The sequence below is a fragment of the Panthera uncia genome, chromosome F1, assembly GCF_023721935.1.
Source record: "Panthera uncia isolate 11264 chromosome F1, Puncia_PCG_1.0, whole genome shotgun sequence".
Taxonomy (NCBI): Eukaryota; Metazoa; Chordata; class Mammalia; order Carnivora; family Felidae; genus Panthera; species Panthera uncia.
In genome coordinates, this window is record NC_064813.1 from 8943022 (window position 1) to 8968089 (window position 25068).

At 36.9% G+C, this 25068-nt stretch overlaps 1 protein-coding gene across 1 annotated transcript in view; it reads right to left on the reverse strand.

Moving 5' to 3' along the window:
• FMN2 (formin 2) overlaps positions 1-25068 on the reverse strand; it is a 346387-nt gene that overhangs the window by 18502 nt on the left and 302817 nt on the right. The window contains 1 exon segment of the mRNA XM_049635319.1: positions 12857-13006. Coding sequence (XP_049491276.1) covers positions 12857-13006 — 150 coding nt within the window.

The following is a 25068-nucleotide window of genomic DNA, read 5'->3' on the forward strand; positions in this document are numbered from 1 at the left end:
GGATGGGATGGAAAGTTCCAACACTCTAATCACAGGATTGGTTCCCTGGCCATCTTTAGGTGACCTAGGGGCTTTCCAAAAGTCACCCTATCACATAACAGAAGACATCTTTATAACTCTCATCACTTAGGAAATCGCAAGAGTTTTACAAACTCTGTGTCAAAAACTTGGCTGAAGACCAAATATATATTTCTCATTACAAACCACAATATTGCAATGCCTATAAGACATGAATATTCAACATATTCTTTTGAAAAAGAGTGAATGTCTACATGATCTAACTTAATTTTATGTTGTTATTTTTCAAAGTGATGGTAAATGCAGCCCAACCTTAAATGTCCATATTATAAAACAATAGAGAAATATTAATAGGGCTTAAATATATGGAATAAAGTACTAATTCATTAATAGGACTATAGAGTACTCTGTTTATAAAAAAAAACAACAAAAACTAAAAATGTTGCATTTATATCATGTCTAATTACTGGGTCCTGCTACACATGATTATGACACAAGATCACCCCGATGGAATACTAAGTAAAGGATGCTACTGCCCCAGTTCTCCTAATTTGGTGGAGAGGAGGGTCATCTTTGGGTTAATGGAACTCAGGAGATCAGGCCCTCTCTACTATGACAGCCACCTTTACCTCCAGGGCACTCTCCCATCATCTCATCTCCCAACAACTCTCCAGAAGCACCCCAAGGCAGAATAACATCGTGAAACCCAGGAAGAGGTGGTAGTGACCTCATGACTGCGGGTCCACTCTGCTTGCAGCCAAACAGCTATGGCCTCCACTCACACACCTAGAATTCTGTCCTCATGGAGACTACTACTTTCTGAAAATCATTATTTCATTATAAAAAGCCAGAAAGCTTGAGTCTGCCTAAGTATCCAAAGGACAGGGCAGGCGTACTTCCTAACTGCGCAGGATACCTCCATTCTCCTCCGAGCCTTAGTCTTTACTTTGCCAAGTATAACCATCAGTGAATTCCGTACAATGCAGTAGGGGATGCAGCTCATGGTTGGAGAGGACTGTGTGCCCTTTCTGTAAATGCAGAAGTGGCATGACCTATGTAAGGCACAGCTATTCAAACAGGACTTTATATAGCTCAGCATCAAGTTTTAAATCATTCAAGGAAGGAATCTGTAAGGACACATACCAGCCTTTCTCCAGAGAGAGATCAATGAACTGTGGAGACATGTTGGCCAGGAATAGTTTCTTTCATCTAGATTTAGAGTGTGACACCCGGGTACCAGTCTAACTGTTATTCCTAAAGGAAAGAGCAGTCTTTATAATCAATTGGAGGTGGAACATGGCCAGGGCTGCATGGGAGAGGATGGAGACAAAGCTGGTGGATTATTTAGAGCACGTTTAACATTATTCAACACGATACAATGACAGATGAACTTGATTAAATAAAGTTTTCAAGCTTAGAAAGACATCCAAGGCATCAAGGATCCTAAACGTTTTATTATAGATCTGACTCAGGAGACAAAAGCAAACTAAATCCAAATGGGATGAAATAAAATTAAAATGCTCATAGGTTTCATGTAAGACAACATTCAGAAAGAGTGAGCACACAAAACTTTGTGTATCTATATACTGATAATATTATAGTTATAATTAGAAAACCTAAATTGCAAAAAAGAATACCATTTCTGGAGTTATATTTAGATATAGTGCAATTTCCTTTTTTTTTTTTTTTTTTTTTTTTTTGGTCCAGTAATATTATTAGTCTTAAAAATTGCAAAACCATAGGGGCACCTGGGTGGCTTAGTGAGTTAAGTGCTTGACTCTGGGTTTCGGTTCAGGTCATGATCTGGCAGTTTGTGGGTTCAGGACCCGTGTCTGACTCCATGCTGCCGATGAAAAGCCTACTTAGGATTCTCTCCCTCTCTGTTTGTCCCTCTGCTCACTCTTTCTCAAAAACAAATAAACTTTAAATAATTGCAAAATCATAGCTCCTAAAACTCCAAGAGCATTAGAATTGGATATGAAATCATAATGTACATAAAATATGTATATACAATAATCTAAATGATGATTATGATGATTTATGATTTAAAGGTCCTTTTAAGGAGGAATAAATTGTAAACAACAGCTTTCTTTTCTTTTTTTTTTTTACAATTTTTTTAACGTTTATATATTTTTGAGAGACAGAGTGTAAGCTGGGGAGGGGCAGGGAGAGAGGGAGACACAGAATCCGAAGCAGGCTCCAGGCTGTGCGCCGTCAGCACAGAGCCCGACGTGGGGCTCGTGAGATCATGACCTGAGCTGAAGTCGGATGCTTAAGCGACTGAGCCGCCCAGCACCCCCACCAACAGCTTTCTATATAAACCAAAGAACCCAAGCTTATTATACCAACTTGCCATGATGATTGTTCAATCAATAGATACTTGAATTGACTGGAAATGCCAATATCCAAGACCACATTATAATTCTACACCTAGTTCTTTGGCATCAACGTGGTTAGTCTTCACTGAGTGCCCACCCATCAGGAAGTACCCTATTATTTCTTCATCAAAAAAGTGCCTTCTTTCCCTGGGCTCAGATTCCATTCATGAACTAGTAGTTGCTTATGGCTCAAACTGCAAAGCGCCAACTGTTTATGACAAGCAGAAACAAACACCCTGAGCAGCACCTTGGCCAGAAGGCCTGTGGAGCGGGGTCCTGAATGAGCGCCCCAAAAGGCAAGAGAAGGACTAGGGCCATTACAGTGAGAGGGTGAAGGTTTAATTAGAAATGAGGCTTTACCCCACAGTAAACACAGACACATTTCTTTCCCTTTTATTTTCATTTATTTTAACCATCTATTATATCCCCTATTTTTTGTGAGTATTTATCACTTCTTTATCAGAAATACAGGCTGAGAAAACTTGACAATATGACTCTTATATAGATAAGATTTGAAAATGTTTATTTACAATAGATGAATAACTTCAAAATACATACACACATACACATACATAATATCTAATACATTGTGTGTATTTTTAAAAATTTTTTATTTTAAGTATGTTCCACGCCCAAAATGGGGCTTGAACTCATGACCCTGAGATCAAGAGTTGCATGCTCTAACTGACTGAGCCAGCCAGACACCCCATGTTGTGTGTATTTTTAACATGGCTTATGATTTCCTGAAATGGGTTTACACAGGAAAAGCACTGGCCCATTTCATCATTATAAAGTCAAGCTATTATAAACTAATCATCTGAATTAATGGGTATCTTTTTAATTTTGGAATGAGCTATGCAATTTCTTTTTTTTTTCCACAGTTTTTACCAGCAGATTTATCTCTCAAATTTTGATTTATGTAATATTCATGTTAGTAGTCAAAAGATTTATTTTCCATGAATACATACTGAACTCTAAGGGCATAGGGGATAGATAGCCCAAGAGTGTACCAAGAAGGAAGACAAAGGAACTTTTTTGTTAGGACTTCAAAGCAATCAGCAGCTTAAACAGATCACTGAAGGTGGTGAGCACATCCAATTGTGGTCTGTTTTTATGCTTTGAACTCTAATGTGAGAATTCTACTTACCTTAAAAAAAAACTTTAAACTTTTACTTTTTTTTTAACTTTTTTTTTTTACCTTAAAAAAAAAGCTTTACTGGGGTGCCTGATTGGCTCAGTTGGTTAAGCTTCTGACTTCGGCTCAGGTCACGATCTCGCAAGTTGTGAGCTCCAGCCTCCTGTAGGGCTCCGTGCTGACAACACAGAACCTGGAGCCTTCTTCAGATTCGGTTCCCATCTCTCTCTGCCCCTCTACCACTCATGTGTGCTCGCATGTGTATACACACACACACACACACACACACACCAAACACACACACACTTTCTCTCTCAAATATAAATAAAAATTTTTAAAAAAGCTTTACTGAGATATCATTAGCATGCTATAAAATTTGGCCACTTAAAGTGGACAATTCAATGTTTCTTTTAGTATATTCACAGGGTTGAGCAGCCATCTAATTTGAGAACATTCCATACTCCCAAAAGAAACTTCACTCGCCGTCCCTCCACACACAACTCTCCCCTCAACCCCCAACACAGCTAATCTACTTGCAGATCCTATATATTTGCCAATTCTGGACATTTCATATAAATCAAATCATACAATATATAGTCTTTTGTGACTGTCTTCTTTCATTTAGCCTAATATTTTCAAGGCTCATCCACAGTACAGCATTTATCAGTGCTTCATTTCTTTTTATTGCCAAATAATATTCCATTGTAATATTCACATTTTATTTATCTACTCATCAGTTGATGGACATTTGAGTTGTTTCCATCTTTTGGATATTATGAATAATGCTGCCATGACCACATGTGCAAAAGTGTTTGTGTGGACGTATGCTTCTACTTCTCTTCGGTATAAACATAGGAGGGAGTTGCTGGGTCCCATGGTAACGCTACGTTTAAACTTCTGAGGGGATGCTTGACTGTTTTCCAAAGTGGCTGCAGTATTCTACATTGCTGTCAGCAATGTGAGACTCTCACAGGTACTCCTCATCTCCCCCAACACTTGTTACTGTCTACCTTTTTCTCGCCATCCTAGTGGGCATGTCTCTTTGTGGTTTTAATTCACATTTCCGTGATGGCTAATGATACAGGGCACCTTTTCATATGTTTATTGGCCATTATACTTACTTTCTGAAGACCACTCTCCACCTGCTCCCTACAAAGACACTGAATAGTACCTAATTTTTTTGTATGTCCTTTATAAAAATACATATTCTTAAATTCCTTCAATACTGATCTCCATTCTTGGTTCCCTCCACACATACCTCTTACCCCTCCATTACACACACACACACACACACACACACACACACACACTCAGCACATGCTTTCACAACTGATTCCTTTTAAAATTGGATTTGGTGCTTTATCATGGTTGCTTCTAAATCTTAACCAGACTCCAGCAGCAAAACCAACTAAGTTAATTGCTATTTGTCAAACAAAATAACTACCAGCATGTCTTGGCCTAACCTTTGCTTCAAATCTTTCGTAGAGACCAATACCTAAAACACTGCGGAGACAATCTCTTCCATCTTTACCTCTCATGACTAGTCCCTGATTATCCATTATTTCCTTTAGAATTCCAAACTTTTAAGAAGCACTTTCCATTTCTCTAAAACTTCATTTGCACTACTGGGAACAGAGGTGGTGTCAGAGTGGAATCCTGAAGGAAAGCAGGTGGAATTCTTTGTTTGAAGAGGTCAGAGTCAGCATGGAGAATATCATAGTGGGAGTGAACTGCGGGAGCCTCTTGCTTCTTACATTTTTCACTACCTTAAAAATCCAGGCTCTAGTAGAAGCCCACACAAACCTAAGAATTTGTTAATTTGATATTGTACAAATCTAACATATCTAGACCTCCTCATCCACTAGATTATAATTGTGATATTGTTTGAGAATATCCTAACGAAAGTTAAAGTGACCCCTTAAAAATACCATCTTGCTTATGAAGGAACAGCTTGTGTAAGAATTGTTTTCAGCCCATATAAGCTACACGATGTTATTTTTTCATGGGTAATTTAAAATATCTACGCCATGAAGTAATTTTGATCCAAAATGGTTTCACTACAAACTTTGCTAGGACATCAAAAAATATTTTTAGCAAATGCTGAAGAAAAATTAATAATTGCTCAGTTAACTTCACAAGCCTTTACAAATTTACTGGAAGGTACAACAATGTTTATTTAAATCCTTTTTAAAGCAAAAATATCTTTGGACAAGCTACTTTCTTGGCTTGGTCCTGATACTCTGATGGGGAGCTGGAACCAGAAACTGTAAGGGTGAGTTTCTTCCGTTTTTTAACATGAGGCTTTTGAGAAAGGTTTTTCCAAGATTTAAAAAACATCTCTTGGAACATGGCAAGGACAAGAAATGTGAAGATCTTTTTCATAATGTTTACCTTATGATTTTAAATCATTCTTGGAGAACAAAGTTTTAGAAAGTATATTTCTGATATCCAGGGGGTCACATCTTTTTCCCCAACCTTGTCTTTGGAAATCATTTTAAGATAGAAAGAGGAAGTTTGCATTCTTGATCTCTAACATCCTGGCTAACACCAACTTGTCAGTATATGAGCTTAGACTTACAATTTTCTGACCCTCTATAGCTGGTACAGGCTGCAACCTGCAAATAGCAAGTTCGTATTACATGAATCACATCAGGTTATTCCTTTTTTTAAAAACCCTTTTTGATGACTTTCTATTGCGCGCACAGTAAGAGTCAATCTCTTACCATGATCTCCAAGAGACTAAATGATCAGGCCCCTGCCTATCCATCAAATTCATCTAATGACCTTCATCTTTCTTGGAGTGCACCCAATCTTTTTTTGCCATGTTGTCTGGAATTTCCTACATCTCTGCCTGGCAGGGTCACACACAATGTTGCCCCTTACCACCCTGCCCTTTCACATAGCTGCTACCTCAAATTCTTTAGGTATCAATATAAATGTTGCCTCTTCGAAACGGCTTCCTCTTACCACATTTTAAGGCACATCTTCAAAAATGGTTCATTATTTTCCTCATGTTACTTATTTCAACCTGTAATTTAAAACTGTGCTTACTTTTTTATTGTCTGCTTCTCTACTAAAGTGTAAGATCCATACAGCCAGAAAAATTGCACAGCACACAGGACATAAATAATTTTGAATAACTAATAAATAAATGAATCATCTATTATGTCTTAATGCATACTAATTACTCCTTTGGCGAATATAGATCACCTTCCCTATACATTCTCAGGCTCCATTAGCCACAATTCTGACTCTCGTCAATTGTTGTACTAAAGCTTCTGCTATAGAAAGTCAGAAGTAGGAAGAGAATTTCCTTATGTGTTGTTTCTCTAGACATTGATGCCTGAGTTAAAGGAGAAAATGGTTGGCCAAATTTATTTAATGCTGCACTGCAACAATGCAGTAAAAGAGGCAATTTCACTTAGGTATCCAACAAATACATTATTACATAACAATAAACCTTCTTTCCTTAACTCTATTCTTCAAGTATATTTTTCAAATACTTTGAAAATGGTCACTTTCTTCTACCCTAATAACCTCGTACTTAAATCTGAACATATAGCTCACTTAAATATAAATTATGGAAACAGGAATGTTAACATGGCATGAAGCGCTCTCCAATTTAATGCATAACCTTCTAAAGCCAAGCATTCAAATCCTTTTCCTCTAATTACAAATTTCAGCTGGGCAGAAACCAGACTTGATTGCCACATGCTTGTGCAATTAGAGGAGTGGTTATCCTTTCTCCTGGTTCATCAAAGACTACCTGTCTCAAAATAAAATAAACCGGTAAATTAAGTTAGACAACGTTTTAAACACAACCCTTACTAACGCCACAACTGATTTATTAAGTTAAAATGTCTTAAGCCAACTAAAAATAAAATTATGATAGGCCACACTGCACACTATGGTGTTTGAGGCCCAGTTGCCTGAAATGACCTTACTTCCATGGACTCCCTGTGAACATCCATTCCTACCTCCAAACTGCCTGTTAAAAGTCCTCTGGACAGAATTAACCCTTCACCCCTGCCCCCAGTTTCTCCACCACATATACCACCACACCCATGCTAGGCTTTAGGTCAACGAAGACAGGACCTTCACCACATGGACATGAACGTCTCCTGTGCATAGGAAAAACTCCATATGGAAGGACAGGATAATCACAAATAGCTTCACATAGTTATACAGCTGAAGCCTGCCTGAACACTGAATTCCGCTTACAACAGAGCAAAGTGAGAAGTGAAGTTGTTTTGGGCCCCATTGTCTTCTCCCAGGACCACAGTCCCATCAGGGTCAAAAAGCACACGTATTCCCAATCAATCTGTACGTCTTTCCTCTAATTAATATAGCTCTTGTTGTCCAAGCTCCACAGGGCCTCATTGGTGGCAAGGTAACACTGATGCTACTGTCTTCCTGAAAATAAGAGAGAAGGACTGTCCATTTCCTGACATATTAGCAATATGCTCTGTGAGGCCTTTAGGGAGATGTTTGGCAAAATAAATATTGGTTTATTACTCCATCTTCTGGAGATATCCAAGCTCAATTTTTTCAATTATTTTTCACATATTTTGTGCTGCTCCGTGATAACAAGTCTAGATTTCTTACTGACAATCGTATATGCCTACTTTCAAGTATATATATATAAAAAAACACTTTTTCTAAATCATGACAAAACTAATAGGTCAGTTGTCTAAAAGCATCAAAACAGGAATTCCTTTGTGTATCATGATGAAAATAGGAGGGATAGACTGTGTGAACATTCTCAAACAAAAGTTCACCCTTCGACTCAGAAGCAAGATGTTTTACCTAACCAAAAACTGAGTCACAAAAATGCCTTGTATTTAATGAATATGTTCTTGAGATGCTTAACATGCCTTATCAATATGTTACAAGTACCTTATAGATAGTCATGATCAGGATATCATTTATATTAAATGATGGAGAAACATCCATTGAGCATTTGGCATATAGACACTGTGCTATATACTCTAAATATATTATCTCATTTAGTCTACACAATAACACTGCAAAACAATAAGGTATTGTTAACTCCATTTTGCAGTTTTGGAAACTATGACTTTCTATGACTAGGCTGTTAAGTGAAAGAGCTAACTCAAAAATCCTCATGTGTTCCAAACCACATCAATTAGAAAGAGAGCAGACCTTTTTGAGACCTTTCACAGATGTGTAGAAATTCACCATTTCTAGAAATATATTTACTTACTCATATGAGTCATCAGGACAGAGCCAGAAAATACAAAGTTACTACCACTCTATACTCAGAACCAAATAGAAATGATGGGATAAGAAATATTTTTACAGGCCTAACAACCTTAAAGATATTATTCAATCTATGAATTCCAAATTAGATGAAGGAAAACTGGATCAGAAAGCAAACATTCAATCACATTATGAAACCATTGTTCAGATTTTTTCTACCATTCTAAGACACTCTGCTAATTATACAGATTATTTTTAAAGGCTTAATAAATTTGGGGTAGTATATTTAATTTTTTGGAAACTGTTCTTCCCTAACTCCAGTGACTGCTGTGAAGGAAACTGTCAATCATGGCACCCCTCCTCTCTGCCTGTACAACTGGGTCTGTGAACTATTTTACTAACTATGGTACCCCATGCCTGATCCACAGTTGGGCACAGCTCATCTGGAGTTCTTCCTTGGAATTATTCTAGATGCTGGAGAGTGCTCTCACCTACTGGGTTGTGAGAATGTGAGTCATGCCTATGACCTATGGTCATGGGACCACCCTTAAATAAACAGCCTTGCTTGGAAACTAGACTAAACCACAGAGAGTGGTGGCAGGGGAATGAGAAGAGGAGAGCATGAGAGTAAGAGAGAAACAGAGAGAGGATGAGGAAGGAGGAGGAGGAAGAAGAGGAAAGAGGATATTTAAGAAGACAGATAGTGAGTGACAAGCACAGACATACCTGGCTAACCCCCACAGACTGCAGTTAAAATTTCTGTATTCAGAAATCTACACACAAGTTCCATCCCTGCCCTTCTGTGGTTTGACTGTCTAAACAAAGTCTTTCCTTTTGTTTAAGGTTTTTTGAATTTTTTTCTACTTATAATGACAAACTTAAGCTATGTAAGAAAGCATGTTCATTACTTCATAAGCAAATTCCTATTCCTTTGTCTGTGTCAAACACAATGATGTAACAAGTCAAATCGGCAAATATTTATGGAGACCATAAGAGGGAAAAGGCATTGTGGCTTAGTGACAGTGAGAGCTACAGCAAAAATGAAGACACAAAACATCTCTTTGGTGAATAAAGACTAAAATGCAAATACCACAATAGTTACGGTATAAAATAAAAACAGACACAGCATTAGGCATTATCAATGTATGAAACTGACTGAATAAAATATGCAGGTAATAAATACAGGGTACCAAGGAGGGAACAATCAGGTTAGAGAACAACATTCCATTTTAAGCCTCTGTCGTGCTAGGTGAAGTTCTACTCTGAATGAGACAGACTGAACCAGCAGTGTAGCACCCTTAACTGACCACATCCCGTTTCCTATCAATGTCTGAGGGTATGAAGCATTCCTAAAATATCCTTCTATTTATCTACAGAAAATATGATACAAGGCTTACACCAGGACAAGGCTGGCTTCATGGGTGTTGTTTGTGCACTTTTGGAAGTGCTCTGTGCTTGGTTCAATGCTTTGCTGTCTGGAAATTTTTAAATAATTTTTATAACAAGGGGCCCCCCACATTTTCATTCTGTACTGTTTCCTGGAAATTGTGTCACTGGTCCTATACTAATGAAAGAGACACATTTTCTACAAATGAGTCAGACCAATGGTCCTCCTTATCAAAACAACAGCATTTGCTGGGTAGGATAATATATTTCGGAAGTTAACGGGCAAAGAAGCACTCACTCACTTGCCACATATCCCTTAACCTTCTATTAAAAGCAAATTATTTTGAAAAAATGAGAAGTCTGCAGTGAAGAGCAGTTATAATCTGCCAATTCACAACACTGTCATCAAGTGGTGAGCGAAGTCACCAAATGTTGCATCAGAAAGCAAAATCATCAAGGGTTGGGTAAAAAAGCCATGGTATAGGGGCACCTGGGTGGCTCAGTCAGCTGAGCGTCTGACTCTTGGTTTCAGCTCAGGTCAAGGATCTCACAGTTCATGAGACTGAGCCCTATGTCCAGCTCTGTGCTGATAGTATGGAGCTTGCTCTCTCTCCCTCTCTCTCTGCCCCTCCCCTACTCATTGGAGCGCATTCTCTCCCTTTTTCTCTGTCTCTCTGTAAATAAATGAAGAGTAAAAAAAAAAGAAAAAGGCCACAGTAGAGTCCTAGGGCATGACAAGCACAGGATGAAGGACAAAAGAAGCATCTGGTTCGTTTATGAGATACCTAGCAAAGAAAAGCTAGTTTGGGTCATGTTAAATGCACACGATGTCACAGAACAGTGGATTGGTAGCAACAGTGACCCCTAGAGACACAGCTCTACCTCACAGAGCACAGGCTAGATGAGACCGAGCATCACTGGGAAGTTGTGCAACTGAATTAGTCAGTCTCAACAGTTCCTCTGAGGCGGCATCTCACCAGCTCCTGTAGAGGCATGCAGAGTAAAGGCAAGCTACAGTGAGAGTGGGTACCTACCTTCTTGTCTCAGGATCCCTAAAAGTAGCACCATAGGACCCTGCCAGCCTTCTGAGATTTACTTATTTCTTTGATATGCTATCAGAACACCTACTCCAAAACTATAGCTCCATCCATCCCGTCTCATTGACACCTACCTCTCATCATTTCCACCCTCATTAAGGAGTCCAGCCCCAGCCATCAAACAAATGGCTATACACGGTGAAATACTCATCTGTTTGATTTGTACACTCATGTGACTGAGGTGTCGGCCCTTTTCCAGGGGAACGAGTTGACATTAGAGATGAAAAGAGGCCTGTGGCGAACCAGTGAGGGACCTGGAGGGGAGTTGTAGGTAATGTGCCGAGGTCAAAAGAAGACTCTTTTTTACAATTTTCCAAACTGACAAGGTTTGCTTGGTAATTTTTTTTCTGAAAAGATAATATGTAACTAAGTCTGCAGGGAATGAATGATGGTTTAAATGGGCTTGTAGTTCAGGAATTACCTCTCCTATCTATCTCACCTGTATGGACTTTTGACTAAATTGCATCTTTTATGTTAACCCATAATGATGGACTTTGAAGTAGAATACTCTCATTATCTTTAGAGTGGATGTTTAAAGTGTTTTACTTCTGTTCAAACCACTCTCTTTTTCCATCTACTATTCACTGAGGTATACTTTCTTCTATGATAAGGCTATGGAATCTAAGTGATGCATATGAGTTGGCATTCATAGCATAGTCTATGTGCTCAGTAAATGCCAGCAATTAATTTCAACTGACTTAAGGATATATCAGAATCTACTTATATATGAAAACTAGGTAGATAATCATGGTTTTGTATGTAAAGAGGACAAGAAGCAGAAATTGTGGAATTTTGTGGTATGATGAACAAAGTCCCTTAGGATATAAGTTTCCTGAAGATCTAAAGCAAAGTCATTGTTAGTGCAAGGATATTGGAAAATATACTAATTGGTTCAGTATTAGGACTTGGTTTACAGGGCTGATTATGTTTCCTTTCCATTCTCCTACTAGACCCAGCCATTTAGGGCTGCTGTCCTGGGAGGGCTAGCTTTCCTCCTGAATTAATATTCAATATGCCTCTATGGAATATCATAATTAGTGACAGAGACTTTATTTTAGGTACTTAAGAAATTTCCCTTCATTCCTGAAAAAAATTACTTTAGGAAATGTAGTATAATTCTACAAGAGTCTTGAAAGATATTTTAAAAATATTGATCATCTGTTTCTTGGTGACACTGGGCAGAAATTTTAATACAAATGGTGAAATTTCAACAATATATCATGAATTGAGCAAAAACAAAAGAAAAATGAGTCATCTTACCTTTGTAGTCTTTGCTATTGGCCTTTTGAGGTGAGTAGGTTTATCATCTCAGCAAGGTTGTTCCACTCCACTTACATGATCTGCTTTTGTGTGGTTTCCTCATCAGAGAAGTTGTTTTACCAGACAGTGGTCCTGGCAAACCATCTCCTCAGCTATTCTCTGTAGCATCATAGCCTCTATGCCAACCCTTCTTACTCAAACTGCAAATTTTGCCAAATCTCAGCACCCTGTTAGACTTGATATTCCAGGTTGAAGGCCATCTAATTTTTCATTCAGGCTATAAAACTTGGCAACCCCAGTGGTGTCACACCTAATAAAATACCAGTTTTAAAATGCCATTGTGCAAATGAAAAAAAACCTACCTTTCTTGTAGAATGAGTTTGTTCTCTTTCTTCCAAAAGTCTTTAAAGTCAGAGCTGAATTCATGCCAGATACTGAAGAAAACATTTGGGGACACTTCCTTCTCTCCAATTTTTGGTTTCATGAAGAAATAGGCTGTAGTCTCCAAAAAGCTGTCAGAGCACACACACACACAAGCATAAAAGCTATGATTACTTTCCAATATGGGATATTCTTTCTCCATCCAAATGTTGATTTCATTCATGTGCAGTTATTATTACCATGAGAACTCAAAATTCTGAAGCATCAACAGTAGTCTCCTATGGTTTCATGTTAGAGTTTTGGATACAGATGGTAGCAGCTGATAAGAATCCTGCATATACTGATAACTATGCCTGGTCCAATTCCATTTTCAAAGTTAATCACCAAGTGCCTGACATATTTCCGAAATAAACCCTGTACTCGAGCTGGGACCTACTGAAAGTAGTGGGTCTATAATTTTTCCAACACTCTAAAAAAAATGAAATATCAGCCATTAGTCCCCAAACTAATATGTATTCTATATGTTTTTAATATCACTACATACATTTTGGCTTCCTACACTGACAGGGAAAGAAGAAAGTGAGTTCCAGAAAATGGTGACAGGTGTCCCATCAGATCATGGCAATCTCACTGAGTGGATACCAATATGGCAGCCAGTACTGTGACAGTAGACTGACAGTGCCACTCTTCAGAAGGTGGTGCTTAAAACTACAACTACATGAAGCTCAGAAGAGTTTCAAAAGGCCTGATTGACAGAGAACATACAACTAATAAATGGTAGATTTAGAACTCCCCAAAGTCTTCTGTTCCCATAAAAAATGCCCTGAAAAGGACCTAGGCCAATAAAACTGATAATGTCATAGAGAAGAGACGTGGGCAGCTGGTCAGAGTATGGCCAGAGTTGCTGCAAAAAGAAGTGACATTCCAACAACCTTTGCCCCTCTTCCCTTTCTTCCCCCACTTTGGTAGTGGGCAAGCATTAATGCTGATACACAAAGACCAAGTCTGATTTACTATGAAGTAAAAATTTCTAAGGCAACTTGATTTTACCATATTGTATTGTTTAAGAATATGTGTACACCCATACATACATTAACACACATCTGGGTATGTATTCAGTTTGTCATATAGCTGACTTCAAATCCCTATCCTGAAAAAAAATACGAAAAATATCTCATTGAGATGAGCATTAATAAAATGAGATGTGCAAGGTGAATCTGCTCAGAAGATAAAGGGGACTGAGCATCACACACAAAATCAAGAATTCCCAGCCACCTTAAGAGTTACCAGAGGGCTAGTCTGTATTGTTTTTAAACTCGCCTTATAGTGGTCTCTGAGCAGCAAGATTCCCAGGGACACCAGCGTTTAGATTCTGGGATGACAGAATTTAGATACAGATTTAGATTCAGATTTAGATTTACATTTACATTTAGAGATGAGAGCAATTTTTTGATCAAATGTGTAACTCCTGGGAATCATATATTTCTTCCTAGTTAGCCTAGTAGGAAAAATGACGCAGGAAAGAAAGTCAATTCTGAGAAAGAGTCAGGCTGTGAAGGGGATATTGTATCTGAGAATCTGGCTGCTGTGAGCTATGGTAATGACATCAGGATACCTCCACAGGAGGTACTGATGGCATGAAGACTGCCAGGAGAGTGACAGCAGGGAGCAAGAGCAGTCTAAGACATATCTGGGTCATATTTTATTAAAACTGATAACATATATACATACTTCCCTCCTGGGAAAACTGGTAATTCTCCTTATATGCCTAAAGACTATTTATGACCTATATGGCAGAAATCAGGTCTCAAATCCTTGACTATCCACTTATTCTTTTCCATCATTACTCAGTATTTAGGCTTTGTAAAATTTATTACAGACCAAGCCAGTCTACTTGGGCAGACATATCTAAGTTTTAATAGTTGGTTCATCTGTTCAGCCACTTACAACATTTTGAAAGTTCTATCATGAGGCAGCATGGTATAAAGGAAAGAATATAGGATTAAGAATAGGAAGACATAGGATATTGAATCTTGACTATCTATACGAGCAAACCATTTCACGTCATCTGACTCAGCTTTTTCACCTATAAAATAGTGAATGTCATAAGCAATATAATTCGAAAGAACATTAATTTTCAAAGTGTTTGTTAAATGTTTTAACACAGAAAAAATTTATTTTGTATTGCATATTATTTTACATTACATATATTCTATATTAAATATTAAGAAATATAAATATATATTTACCAAATATTTTCTCTAAACTGTATTAATTGAATTCAGGTTGATTTATTAATAAAATCTTATGTGATCATGTTCCCTGCTATTTTTGAATTATTGGCATGCAGAGAGGTTTGCGATACTAGTAATAATTATTCTAATCATTGAATAATTTTCCCTTGGCTTTGTCCTAAATTGCCTACATAGTTTTAAGAAGATAACAATTTTTGAATTTCAGTTTTGAGGTTTTAGTTTCTTCATCTGTAAAGTGGAGGGTATGTCTGCTTTTCTATATATTATAAAGATTAAATGAAAAGTATTTGCAAGTTATAAACTAAAATAGAAATATATGTATTAACTTTATAAGGAACAAGCATTTTTCACTAAAAACATTCTTTACACAAAACTTAATAAATTTGTGGGACATATTAGTATCTTACTATTGAATTAAAGTCAGTGTGAAATTGCTGAACAGAATGATTCCCAATGATGACAACCTATGTACTTAGTCATTTCTTTGGAAGTGGCCACAGTGAAAGACAAGTGTCACCTAAGTATGACACAGAGAGTAAAGAATTACCTCAGGACCACAAATGCTGTCCCAACTCTATTCAACAACCCCACATCCTAGAATAAAGCATAAGCACTTTTCAAAACCAACCAAACAAATGATAGGCAAAAATTTCTACAAGTGATCAGACTATACCAGAGGTATTTTTGGTTATATAATCCTGTCGATATTAGGTGGCATTCAGCTAATCCAAACTTAAATAACATGAAAGATATCCATTTGGTTGATGGGTGGAAGGGATAGATTGTATTCTTTCTGAATTATCCTTTTTTTTCCCCCTAAATCTGAATCCAGGAGGGTCCCATCCACCATACGGTAATAAAGGAACACAAAAGAATGTGGGCATTTTATCTGGGACCTTCATCACTACTGGCTGCTCTGTGAGGCTCTCTCGAAATAACTGTGACACACTAGGAGCCAGTAGTGAACAGAACTGTAGTTATCACACTAAGAGAATATAGCAATCATAGTAAAAGACAACTTCAGAGGTCACCAAAAATCAAGAGCCCTGTAATCAGGATTCTTAAATAGCCCTTTCTGGAAAAGATCAGTACTACACTTCTTTTACTACAAACATGGTACAAATATACTGCTCTGCAATACAATTGAGGTAGCCACAGAGTTCTGAAAACAGCTCCAGCAGAATTGTTTTGAAATTTCTCTGAATCCTCACATAAAAACAGAGAAAGCAACTGAGATATTAAAAATCAAAGCTAATAGGAAAATATCTGCAAAAACACTGTGTCCAATATCACCACAAACTTCAAAATGCAAACAGGTAGGGGGCATCTGGGTGGTTCAGTTGATCACACCTCCGACTTCAGCTCAGGTCATGATCTTGTGGTTCGTGGGTTTGAGCCCAGCGTAGGGCTCTGTACTCACAGCTCAGAGTCTGGAGCCTGCTTCAGATTCTGTGTCTCTCTCTTTCTCTGCCCCTCCCCAGCTCTCTCTGTCTCTCTCTCTCTCTCTCAAAAATAAATAAACATTAAAAAAAAATTAAATGGAAACAGGTGGGACAAACCACTGACAACACAAAACCTAATTCATAACATCATCTGTATAGGAGGAGGCAGAGGAAAATAATAGAGGGACCCTTAAAAACAGAAGAACCCCTGAATCACAAACAGGCACTCTTAAAAAGTGTTAAGGGCCAATCTGAGGACTGCAGCTGAAATTGGAAGGGGTTTTACGCATTTTAACTCATGGAAGAGGAGAAAAGATCTAGAGTCAGTACTGAAAAGGATGGGAACAGTCTGCAATACATGAAGTCTTAGTACTAACCAAGAGAAACTCCCTCTTATGGCAAAGCTCTGCATTGATAGAAAATGCTGGGAGTAGATGCAAATTGTGCAGGATAAACACAGGGACAAAGAAAATAGAAAATGCAGATACATTAGAGAGGAAATTTTGCAGGCAATATTTTTGTTTCATTCTTTTTTGCCATTGTGCACAAGCAACAAAAGAGAAATCTCTAGAACAGTGAAACTACTAAAGCTATCCTCATTCATCTCTTCATCCTAAAAGTTCAGTAAAAATAATTTCATATAAAAATGAGGAGAAAAATATCGGGGCAGAAAAAAGTATGCCACTCAAACACTAAGCATAGCCATGTTGATGTGGTTTTATTATCAGAGAAACAGACTTCAAGACAATATTATTACAGCATGATTTCATAATGATAAAAACATCCCATTTTCAGAAAGACGTAACAATCCAAAATATGTATGCATCTAATAAGAATTTCAAAATACATGAAGGAAAACCCACAAAACAAAAAGGGAAAAGAGGTAAAACCTTCATCATAATTGTTTATTTTAACATCTTTTCTCAGTAATGGACAGAACTACAAAAAAAAATCACTAAAGGATATATAAGTTGTGAATATTATCCACAAATTGACCTAATTCACTTTTACAGAACACTGTAATCAACAATTAGAATATATGAGAGCATATGAAAACCTTCACCAACACAGATCAGATACTGAATCATAAAAGAAGTCTCAATAAATTTCAAAGGACTGAAATTATCCAGAATATGTTCTCTGACCATAGTGGCTTTAAATTATGAAAAATTTAAAATGGTATATCTAGGGGCGTCTGGGTGGCTCGGTCGGTTAAGCATCCGACTTCGGCTCAGGTCATGATCTCGCGGTCCGTGAGTTCGAGCCCCGCGTCAGGGCTCTGTGCTGACAGCTCAGAGCCTGGAGCCTGTTTCAGATTCTGTGTCTCCCTCTCTCTGACCCTCCCTCGTTCATGCTCTGTCTCTCTCTGTCTCAAAAATAAAATTAAAAAACGTTACAAAAATTAAAAAAAAAAGGTATATCTAGGAAATCTTCATTCTGGAAATTAACTAAACTGCTATAAATAACCCATGGGTCAAAAAAGTAATCACACATACACACACACACACACACACAATCACAAAAGAAATTAGAAAATATTTCAAACTGACTAAAATTGAAAACATAGATATCAAATATATATTTGGGAGCAGATAAAGCAGTTCTTAGAAATTTGGAAGTTTAAAATATCTATAATTAGAAAAAGTACTTATAATTAGAAAAATAAAGGTATAAAATGAATAATGTAGGCATCTACCTCAAGAAGTTAAAGAGAATCAAATTAAACTTGACTAGACAGAAGAATGGAAATAATAAGAACACAAAACAAAGAAATAGAAAAGAAACATTACAGAAAATTAACAAGACCATGAGCTGAATTACTGAAAAGTTTAACAAAATTGATAACCCCCTACCAAAGTTGATAAAGAAAAACAGAGAAAACACAAATCACCAGTCCCATAGATGCAAGTGGCGTTATCATCATAGACCATACAGGCCCTAAAAGCATAATATGAGATATTATCAATAATTTTATGCCAAAATCTATTAAAAATTGAAATTACTTTCAATTTTTAATGAAGTTTTAATAAATAATCTTTTATAAACTCGTAATAGAAAATACCCCTTTCCAAATACTTGCAGTCCAAATTGTTTCACAGGTGCATTAACAAACATTTAATGAAGAAATAATGCCAATTTAACACTAACTCTTTCAGAAAACAGAGAATGAGGGCACACTTGTCAATTCATTTTATGAAGCCACCATTACTCTGATGTTAATACCAAAAACCAAAAACATATTAAGCAATCACTGTAACCTGTCACATTAGCAGAGTAAAGAAGAAAAGCCAAATGATTATTTCAATAAATGAAGAAAAAGAATCTGAAAAAAACTCAACTAATTCATTATTACAAAAGAGGAAACATTCTCTGCAAGATAAGAAGTAAGGCTTACACAATTAGATAAATGACATCTGTGAAAAGCGTCTAGCTGACATCATACTCAAAATTATATATGCTATATGATTCCATTTATTTATTTTTTTTTAATTTTTTTTAACGTTTATTTATTTTTGGGACAGAGAGAGACAGAGCATGAACGGGGGAGGGGCAGAGAGAGAGGGAGACACAGAATCGGAAGCAGGCTCCAGGCTCTGAGCCAACAGCCCAGAGCCTGACACGGGGCTCGAACTCACGGACTGTGAGATCGTGACCTGAGCTGAAGTCGGATGCCTAACCAACTGGGCCACCCAGGCGCCCCTATATGATTCCATTTAAATGAAATCTATGTATATACAAAATTAATCTATGTTGATAGAAGTAAAAATAATGATTGTCTCTTCACAGAGGTGTGAGGCAAACAGATTGAGGCAACAGAGCTGTTTTAAATCATGTTTGAATGGTAATTACTCATTGAACTTGTTTTATTGTATAAATTATGCCTCAATTAACAAAGAAAGCAAGTTAGAAAAACAAAAAAAGAGAGAAAGAAGGTGAGTGGGAAAGAAGGAACTGAAAGGAGACTGTGATTAAGTCCTATGTTTAGTAGTTTTTTTTTTTATTTTAAGTTTATTTATTTATTTTGAGAGAGAGAGAGAGAAAGGAAGAGAGAGAGAGAGAGAAAATGAGAACAGGGGAGGGGCAGAGAGAAGGAGAGACAGAATCCCAAGCAGGCTCCACACCATTAGTGCAGAACCTGATGTAGGGCTCAAACTCACAAACCAAGCTGAGATCAAGAGTAGATGCTTAACTGACTGCACCACCCAGGTGCCCCTATTTAATAGCTATTAAAAGAAAAAAACAAACCAGGGATAAAATAATGGCACTGCAGACCAGTGGGAACATGCCAGAGACAGGCTTATAAACAGATGAAAATTATTGGCTAATATTTCAAGATATGCTAAATGAAATTAATAAAATGATAGAAGCTATAATAAACATAATTCAAAGTAGAAAGACTCAGAAATGAGATGGTAGGATTTAGTAAAGAACCATGAAGTTTTAAATATTTCACACATGAAGACTGGACCAGAAGTAACAATAGTTAATAGGATCAATACATCATTTGTTAATAGAAATAAAGATAAAATGAAAGAAATATTGGGGTGCTTGTGTGGCTCAGTCAGTTTGGCATCTGACTTCAGCTCAGGTCATGATCTCACTGCTCATGAGTTCGAGTCCCACGTTGGGCTCTGTGCTAACAGCTCGGAGCCTGGAGCCTGCTTAGGATTCTGTCTCTCTCTCTTTGCACCTCCCCTGCTCATTCTCTGTCTCTCTCTCTCAAATATAAAATAAAACATAAACATGTTTTTAAAAAGAAATAAAAATTTAAGAACAAAGAGAAATGAAGAAAAAAAAGAGAAAGTTACAAATATAAAAGACAAGACAGCCCCATAAGTGTATTATAAAAGCCTCTACAAAAGATAACCAAAGCAATGGCATGGAATACATATTTAAAAATATGACTCAAGAACACTTTTTAGAAATAAATAAAAGTATTTGGTGCTACATGTTAAAAGGGCATGCCAATAGTCAACTCTGAGACATATTCTAGTAAAAGTATTATATTTAAAAAATAAGAAAAAAGAAAAATAATCCTTTGGTCATGATGCAAAAAAAAAAACAAAAAACAAAAAAAAAAAACCCAAAAAAACCAAAAAACAAGTCCCTAACAAAGGAAAAAAAACTTAACTATCACTATATATTTAGACAATATCCTATGTCAGAAGACAGTGGAATAATATTTAAGATACTAAAGACAAAAAGTCAACCAAATATTTTATACCCAACCAAACTAACTTTTGTTTACAAAGGGTGCAGGAGAACTATTTTCAGTTTGAACAAATGGAAGAAATATTGTTCTAATGACAAATTATCGAAGAATCTACTAGAAAATGAGATTCAGGAAGTCAAGATACAGAAGAGACACTGATATAAGGATTGGCAGATCAGGTTTCTCAACATGGAAAAAGACACACGATGTTAAATCTTACAGTTAAGAACACTGCCCTGAATTTGAACTGCAAGTGTTGGTATGAACTAACAATGTACTTTAATTCCAGCTCTGTCTACTAACAGGTCTAGTCACAGTACTAATTCAATACCAACTATACTAGCACCCAGATCTGTGATCTCCAAAGACCATTCTAAATAATGGACCCAGTTCTGCTTGAAGAAATAGCTCAGTCCAGCACTGGGGAAAATGTACAAAATGAACCTGGAATGTCCTATCAAAGAAGACAGTAAGAAAGCTCATACACAGATAACTCAGAAGTGAACTTAAAGATGGAACATTTTGTATATTAGTAAGAATAATAACTGCAAAGGACTGAAATACCTAAAAATGCATTTGATTCAATGAACTCATCATAATGCTTAATACTTTCAAAATATATTTGCTTACTGTTAGAAGATGCTAGAGAACCAGTTATTATTTTGAAAACTGGAAAACTAAGGAAATATAACACATTTCCTCAATGAACCATACCACTGAATGGCTCTATGCCAAATGAGGGAAACATTTTCTTTTATAACTGAGAAAAATGACAACATGTCACAACTTTACAGTTCCTTATAAATTAATGCACCGAGACATTGATTATCAAAGGCTGGTATATCACAAAAAAAGACAATCAAGTACTTCCATTTGGTAGAACACACCACAACTTGCAAAATAATTCTGCCAAAATATTCAGACCTAAAAGTGACCAAGTGTCTAGAGCTATTTACTAATCTGCAAGAAATATGGGGCAGAGGATCTTGATTACCTGCATTAGTAGGATAAAATCAGTTAATTTGGAGAAACACTATAGAACTTCTATGGACTGAATGTGTCCAAAATTTTCACATGCTAAAGACCAAATTCTCAATGTAATGGTATTTGGAGATGGAACCTTTTGGAGATAATTAGGTTTAGATGAGGTATTGAGAGTATAGCCCGTATGATGAGATTAGTGCTCTTATAAGAAGAAGAAGCCAGAGCAGAGCTAATCCCACCCCCAGTCTCTGCCATGTGAGGACACAACAAGGTGACAGCTGTCTACAAGCCAGGAAGAGGGCCCTCGCCAGACACCAAGTCTGCTGTCACCTTGATCCTGGACATTACAGCTTCCAGAACTGTGAGAAATAAATGTTTATTGTTTAAGCCATCCACTATATGGTATTTTGCTGTTATAGCTAGAACTAAGACAAGAAAAGATGATCTAGTTTCCTCAATAAATAAATTTCAAGGGGAAAAAGTGTTGGAGGGCACACTATTATAAATACTTAAAAGGTATTGTCTAATTATAATGGTTTAAATTTCTTTATACCCTGTTTCAAACAAACTGTAACAAATTACAAACATTTATAATACATATGAACTCACTAGACTTTTGAAAAGAGACGGAGTATTTTGTGACATTAGGAATTCTTCTTGTTATTATTTTTAGGGGTAAAAGTAATTGTGTTTTTTAAAGTGGATCTTTTAGAGATACCTACTCAAGTATTCACAGATAACATTACATCTGTTGAGGATTTGCTTCAGAAATACTCTGGGAGGGGCAAGTTGGTACAGGGGTCTAGATGAAACCAAATTGGTAATTGCTGTAGTTGGGTGATAACTACACGGTGGGTCAGTGTACATTCATTACTTTTGCACGTTTTAACTTTTCAATAATGAGGATTTTTAAAAATTACAAATGCACACGCAGGGCTAATAGAAAGAATTAATGGCTATAATCACCTAAAATGGCATTCTAGAAATATTTTTAAAAGACTAGAACACTGCTTGAAAGACCTCGAGTGGATATTGTTTTTGACTATGAGTGATGTTCCACAGATAAAACAGCTTTGATTTCCTTACTTGAAAATGGGCCACACCACCAAATAAGAATTATATTCTTTCAAACTTCTCATCTGTTTTTAAGGCAGTTGTCCATTTGGGAACCGCGCACATAAAGAATGTCTCAAAACTTGGTTTTTATTACAACCAAAAGAGGTGCTAGTAATTATCCTAAAATAGCATTTTCTTGCCACAAGTTATGATCTATATGGAGACGCGTGTTTTGCGCAAATGAAATATTTAAAGATAATATAGTCTGTTATTGCTATCAGTTATTTCCCATCTCTGAACAGAATTTACTGCAACTCAAGCACTATATAAAACCTTGAATTTAAGCCCAACAATTTTAGTGGCACCTACTCTGTTGAAGTTCTAGAAAAGGGCACTATTGCTTTCATTTAATTCATCAGTGAACAGGTAGTAACTTTGTGCCAGATACCACAAATGGCAGAGCAAAGATATTAAAGCAAAATGCAATCTCTATTCAATTCCTTCCTTGAGGAATATTTCCGTTGGGTTAACAAATAAACAAGTCAAGGTACTGAACAAAGCAATTCGCTATGTTATGCCTCAGGTTTATAGGCTTCTGGACATTTACTGATGCTCTCAGAATTCAATCACTCTGAACAGCCGCTCTATCAAATACATGCTTCAAGAAGGATAAACTCTTCTGTGATAATGTTTAGGAAATGTTCAAATATTTATTCTTCAACAACCTGAAAGCATGTCTAAAACGACAGAAGAGAGGACTTTTTGGTATGTGGCTGGGTGTTTCAGAAATGATCCCAGTTGCAGAAAAAAAGACGCATCCACAAGAGCAATCCAGGATGAGTAATCTAAAGATAAGTTGATTTTCAGAGTCATCAGTATTCTTACTGACTGATGTCAGAGAGGCTTTCCACTCCAATTAACACAATACTACTGCATCATTTGTGTCCACTGGCTGCTTGCTCCCATCCACCTGGCCTCATAGGCTGTGGCATTCAAATTCTGCACTTTCTCATCTGCTTGTAATGCTCCTTAATCAATATCCACATGGCTGCCTCTCATCTCTTTAAGATCTTTGCTCAAACCTTGCCTCCTCAAATGAGACTGTACATTTCACCAAAGAAAAATAGGAACACTGGACTCCCCTAATATATCTGCTTTATCTTTTTCTATGGCACTCCCTGCCATCAGTGGTCTTCCTCCTCTAGAATTTATCCTCTATGAGGGACATTTTTATCTTTTATGTTCATTGCTTTATCCCTAGCATCTGAACAGTGTCTAGCACACAGCAATTGTTTGGTCAATATTTGCTTAAAGAATGATTCTCTGCTAACAACTGGGCTAGACAGTTCTAGGTAAAAAAAACAAAACAAAACAAAAAAACCAAAAAACAAAACAAAAAAAACCCTCCGAGTTTTAGAAACTTGGTAGTAGACAAAAATCTGTTAGGCCTTTTATAGCCTGACATTAAAAAACAAAGGCTTTGAATTGGAAGGACCAAGATTTAGTTCTGGCTCCACCCAACTTGGACCTTTGCTGACTTAATTAACTTCTCTAAGCTCTGCCACCTCGTTTGTAATATGAGAATGGCAGTGCTTCTTACCTAATCAGATCCTTATGAGGATGAATGAGATCAAGTAGGCAACATGCCTATGGAGTTACCAGGTGCACAGTAAGATCTATAAGTAATGGTTCTATTATCACTGGTCAAGCTTCTTTAGCCTTCCTGGTATGTTCACAAAGTATAAAAAGACCTGGCACTTGTTCCTCATACAGAAAAGTCAAGGTGAACAATTCCTTTCTTTCCTATACTCTCACATAATTATGAGACAGCACAGGACCAATTTATAAATTAAGATTAATATCATTATGTCAGTCTCCTACGGGACAACAGGCCAGTGCTCAGTGGGGTGGCCACGTTACCCATTCTTCCCTACTCATCTACGCAATTTATCTCATTTGGCTTAGGGAAAGTTTGCAGTAACTCCTGCCAAGAGAATTCCTCTCACTTCATTTATGTGGAAAGAAAAACATATCCTTTTACCCTGGCACCATATAAGAGATGAACAATAAGGGATTTTGCCCTTTATTCTTGAGTCTATTTCATGTGACCGTTTCATATGTCATGACATATATTTCATGTATATGTATACACACACACACACACACACACAGATGCATGCACACAGGCACACATCTTCCTGGCACCTAGCTAACAGACATATCACAGTCCACAGCTAAGAAGA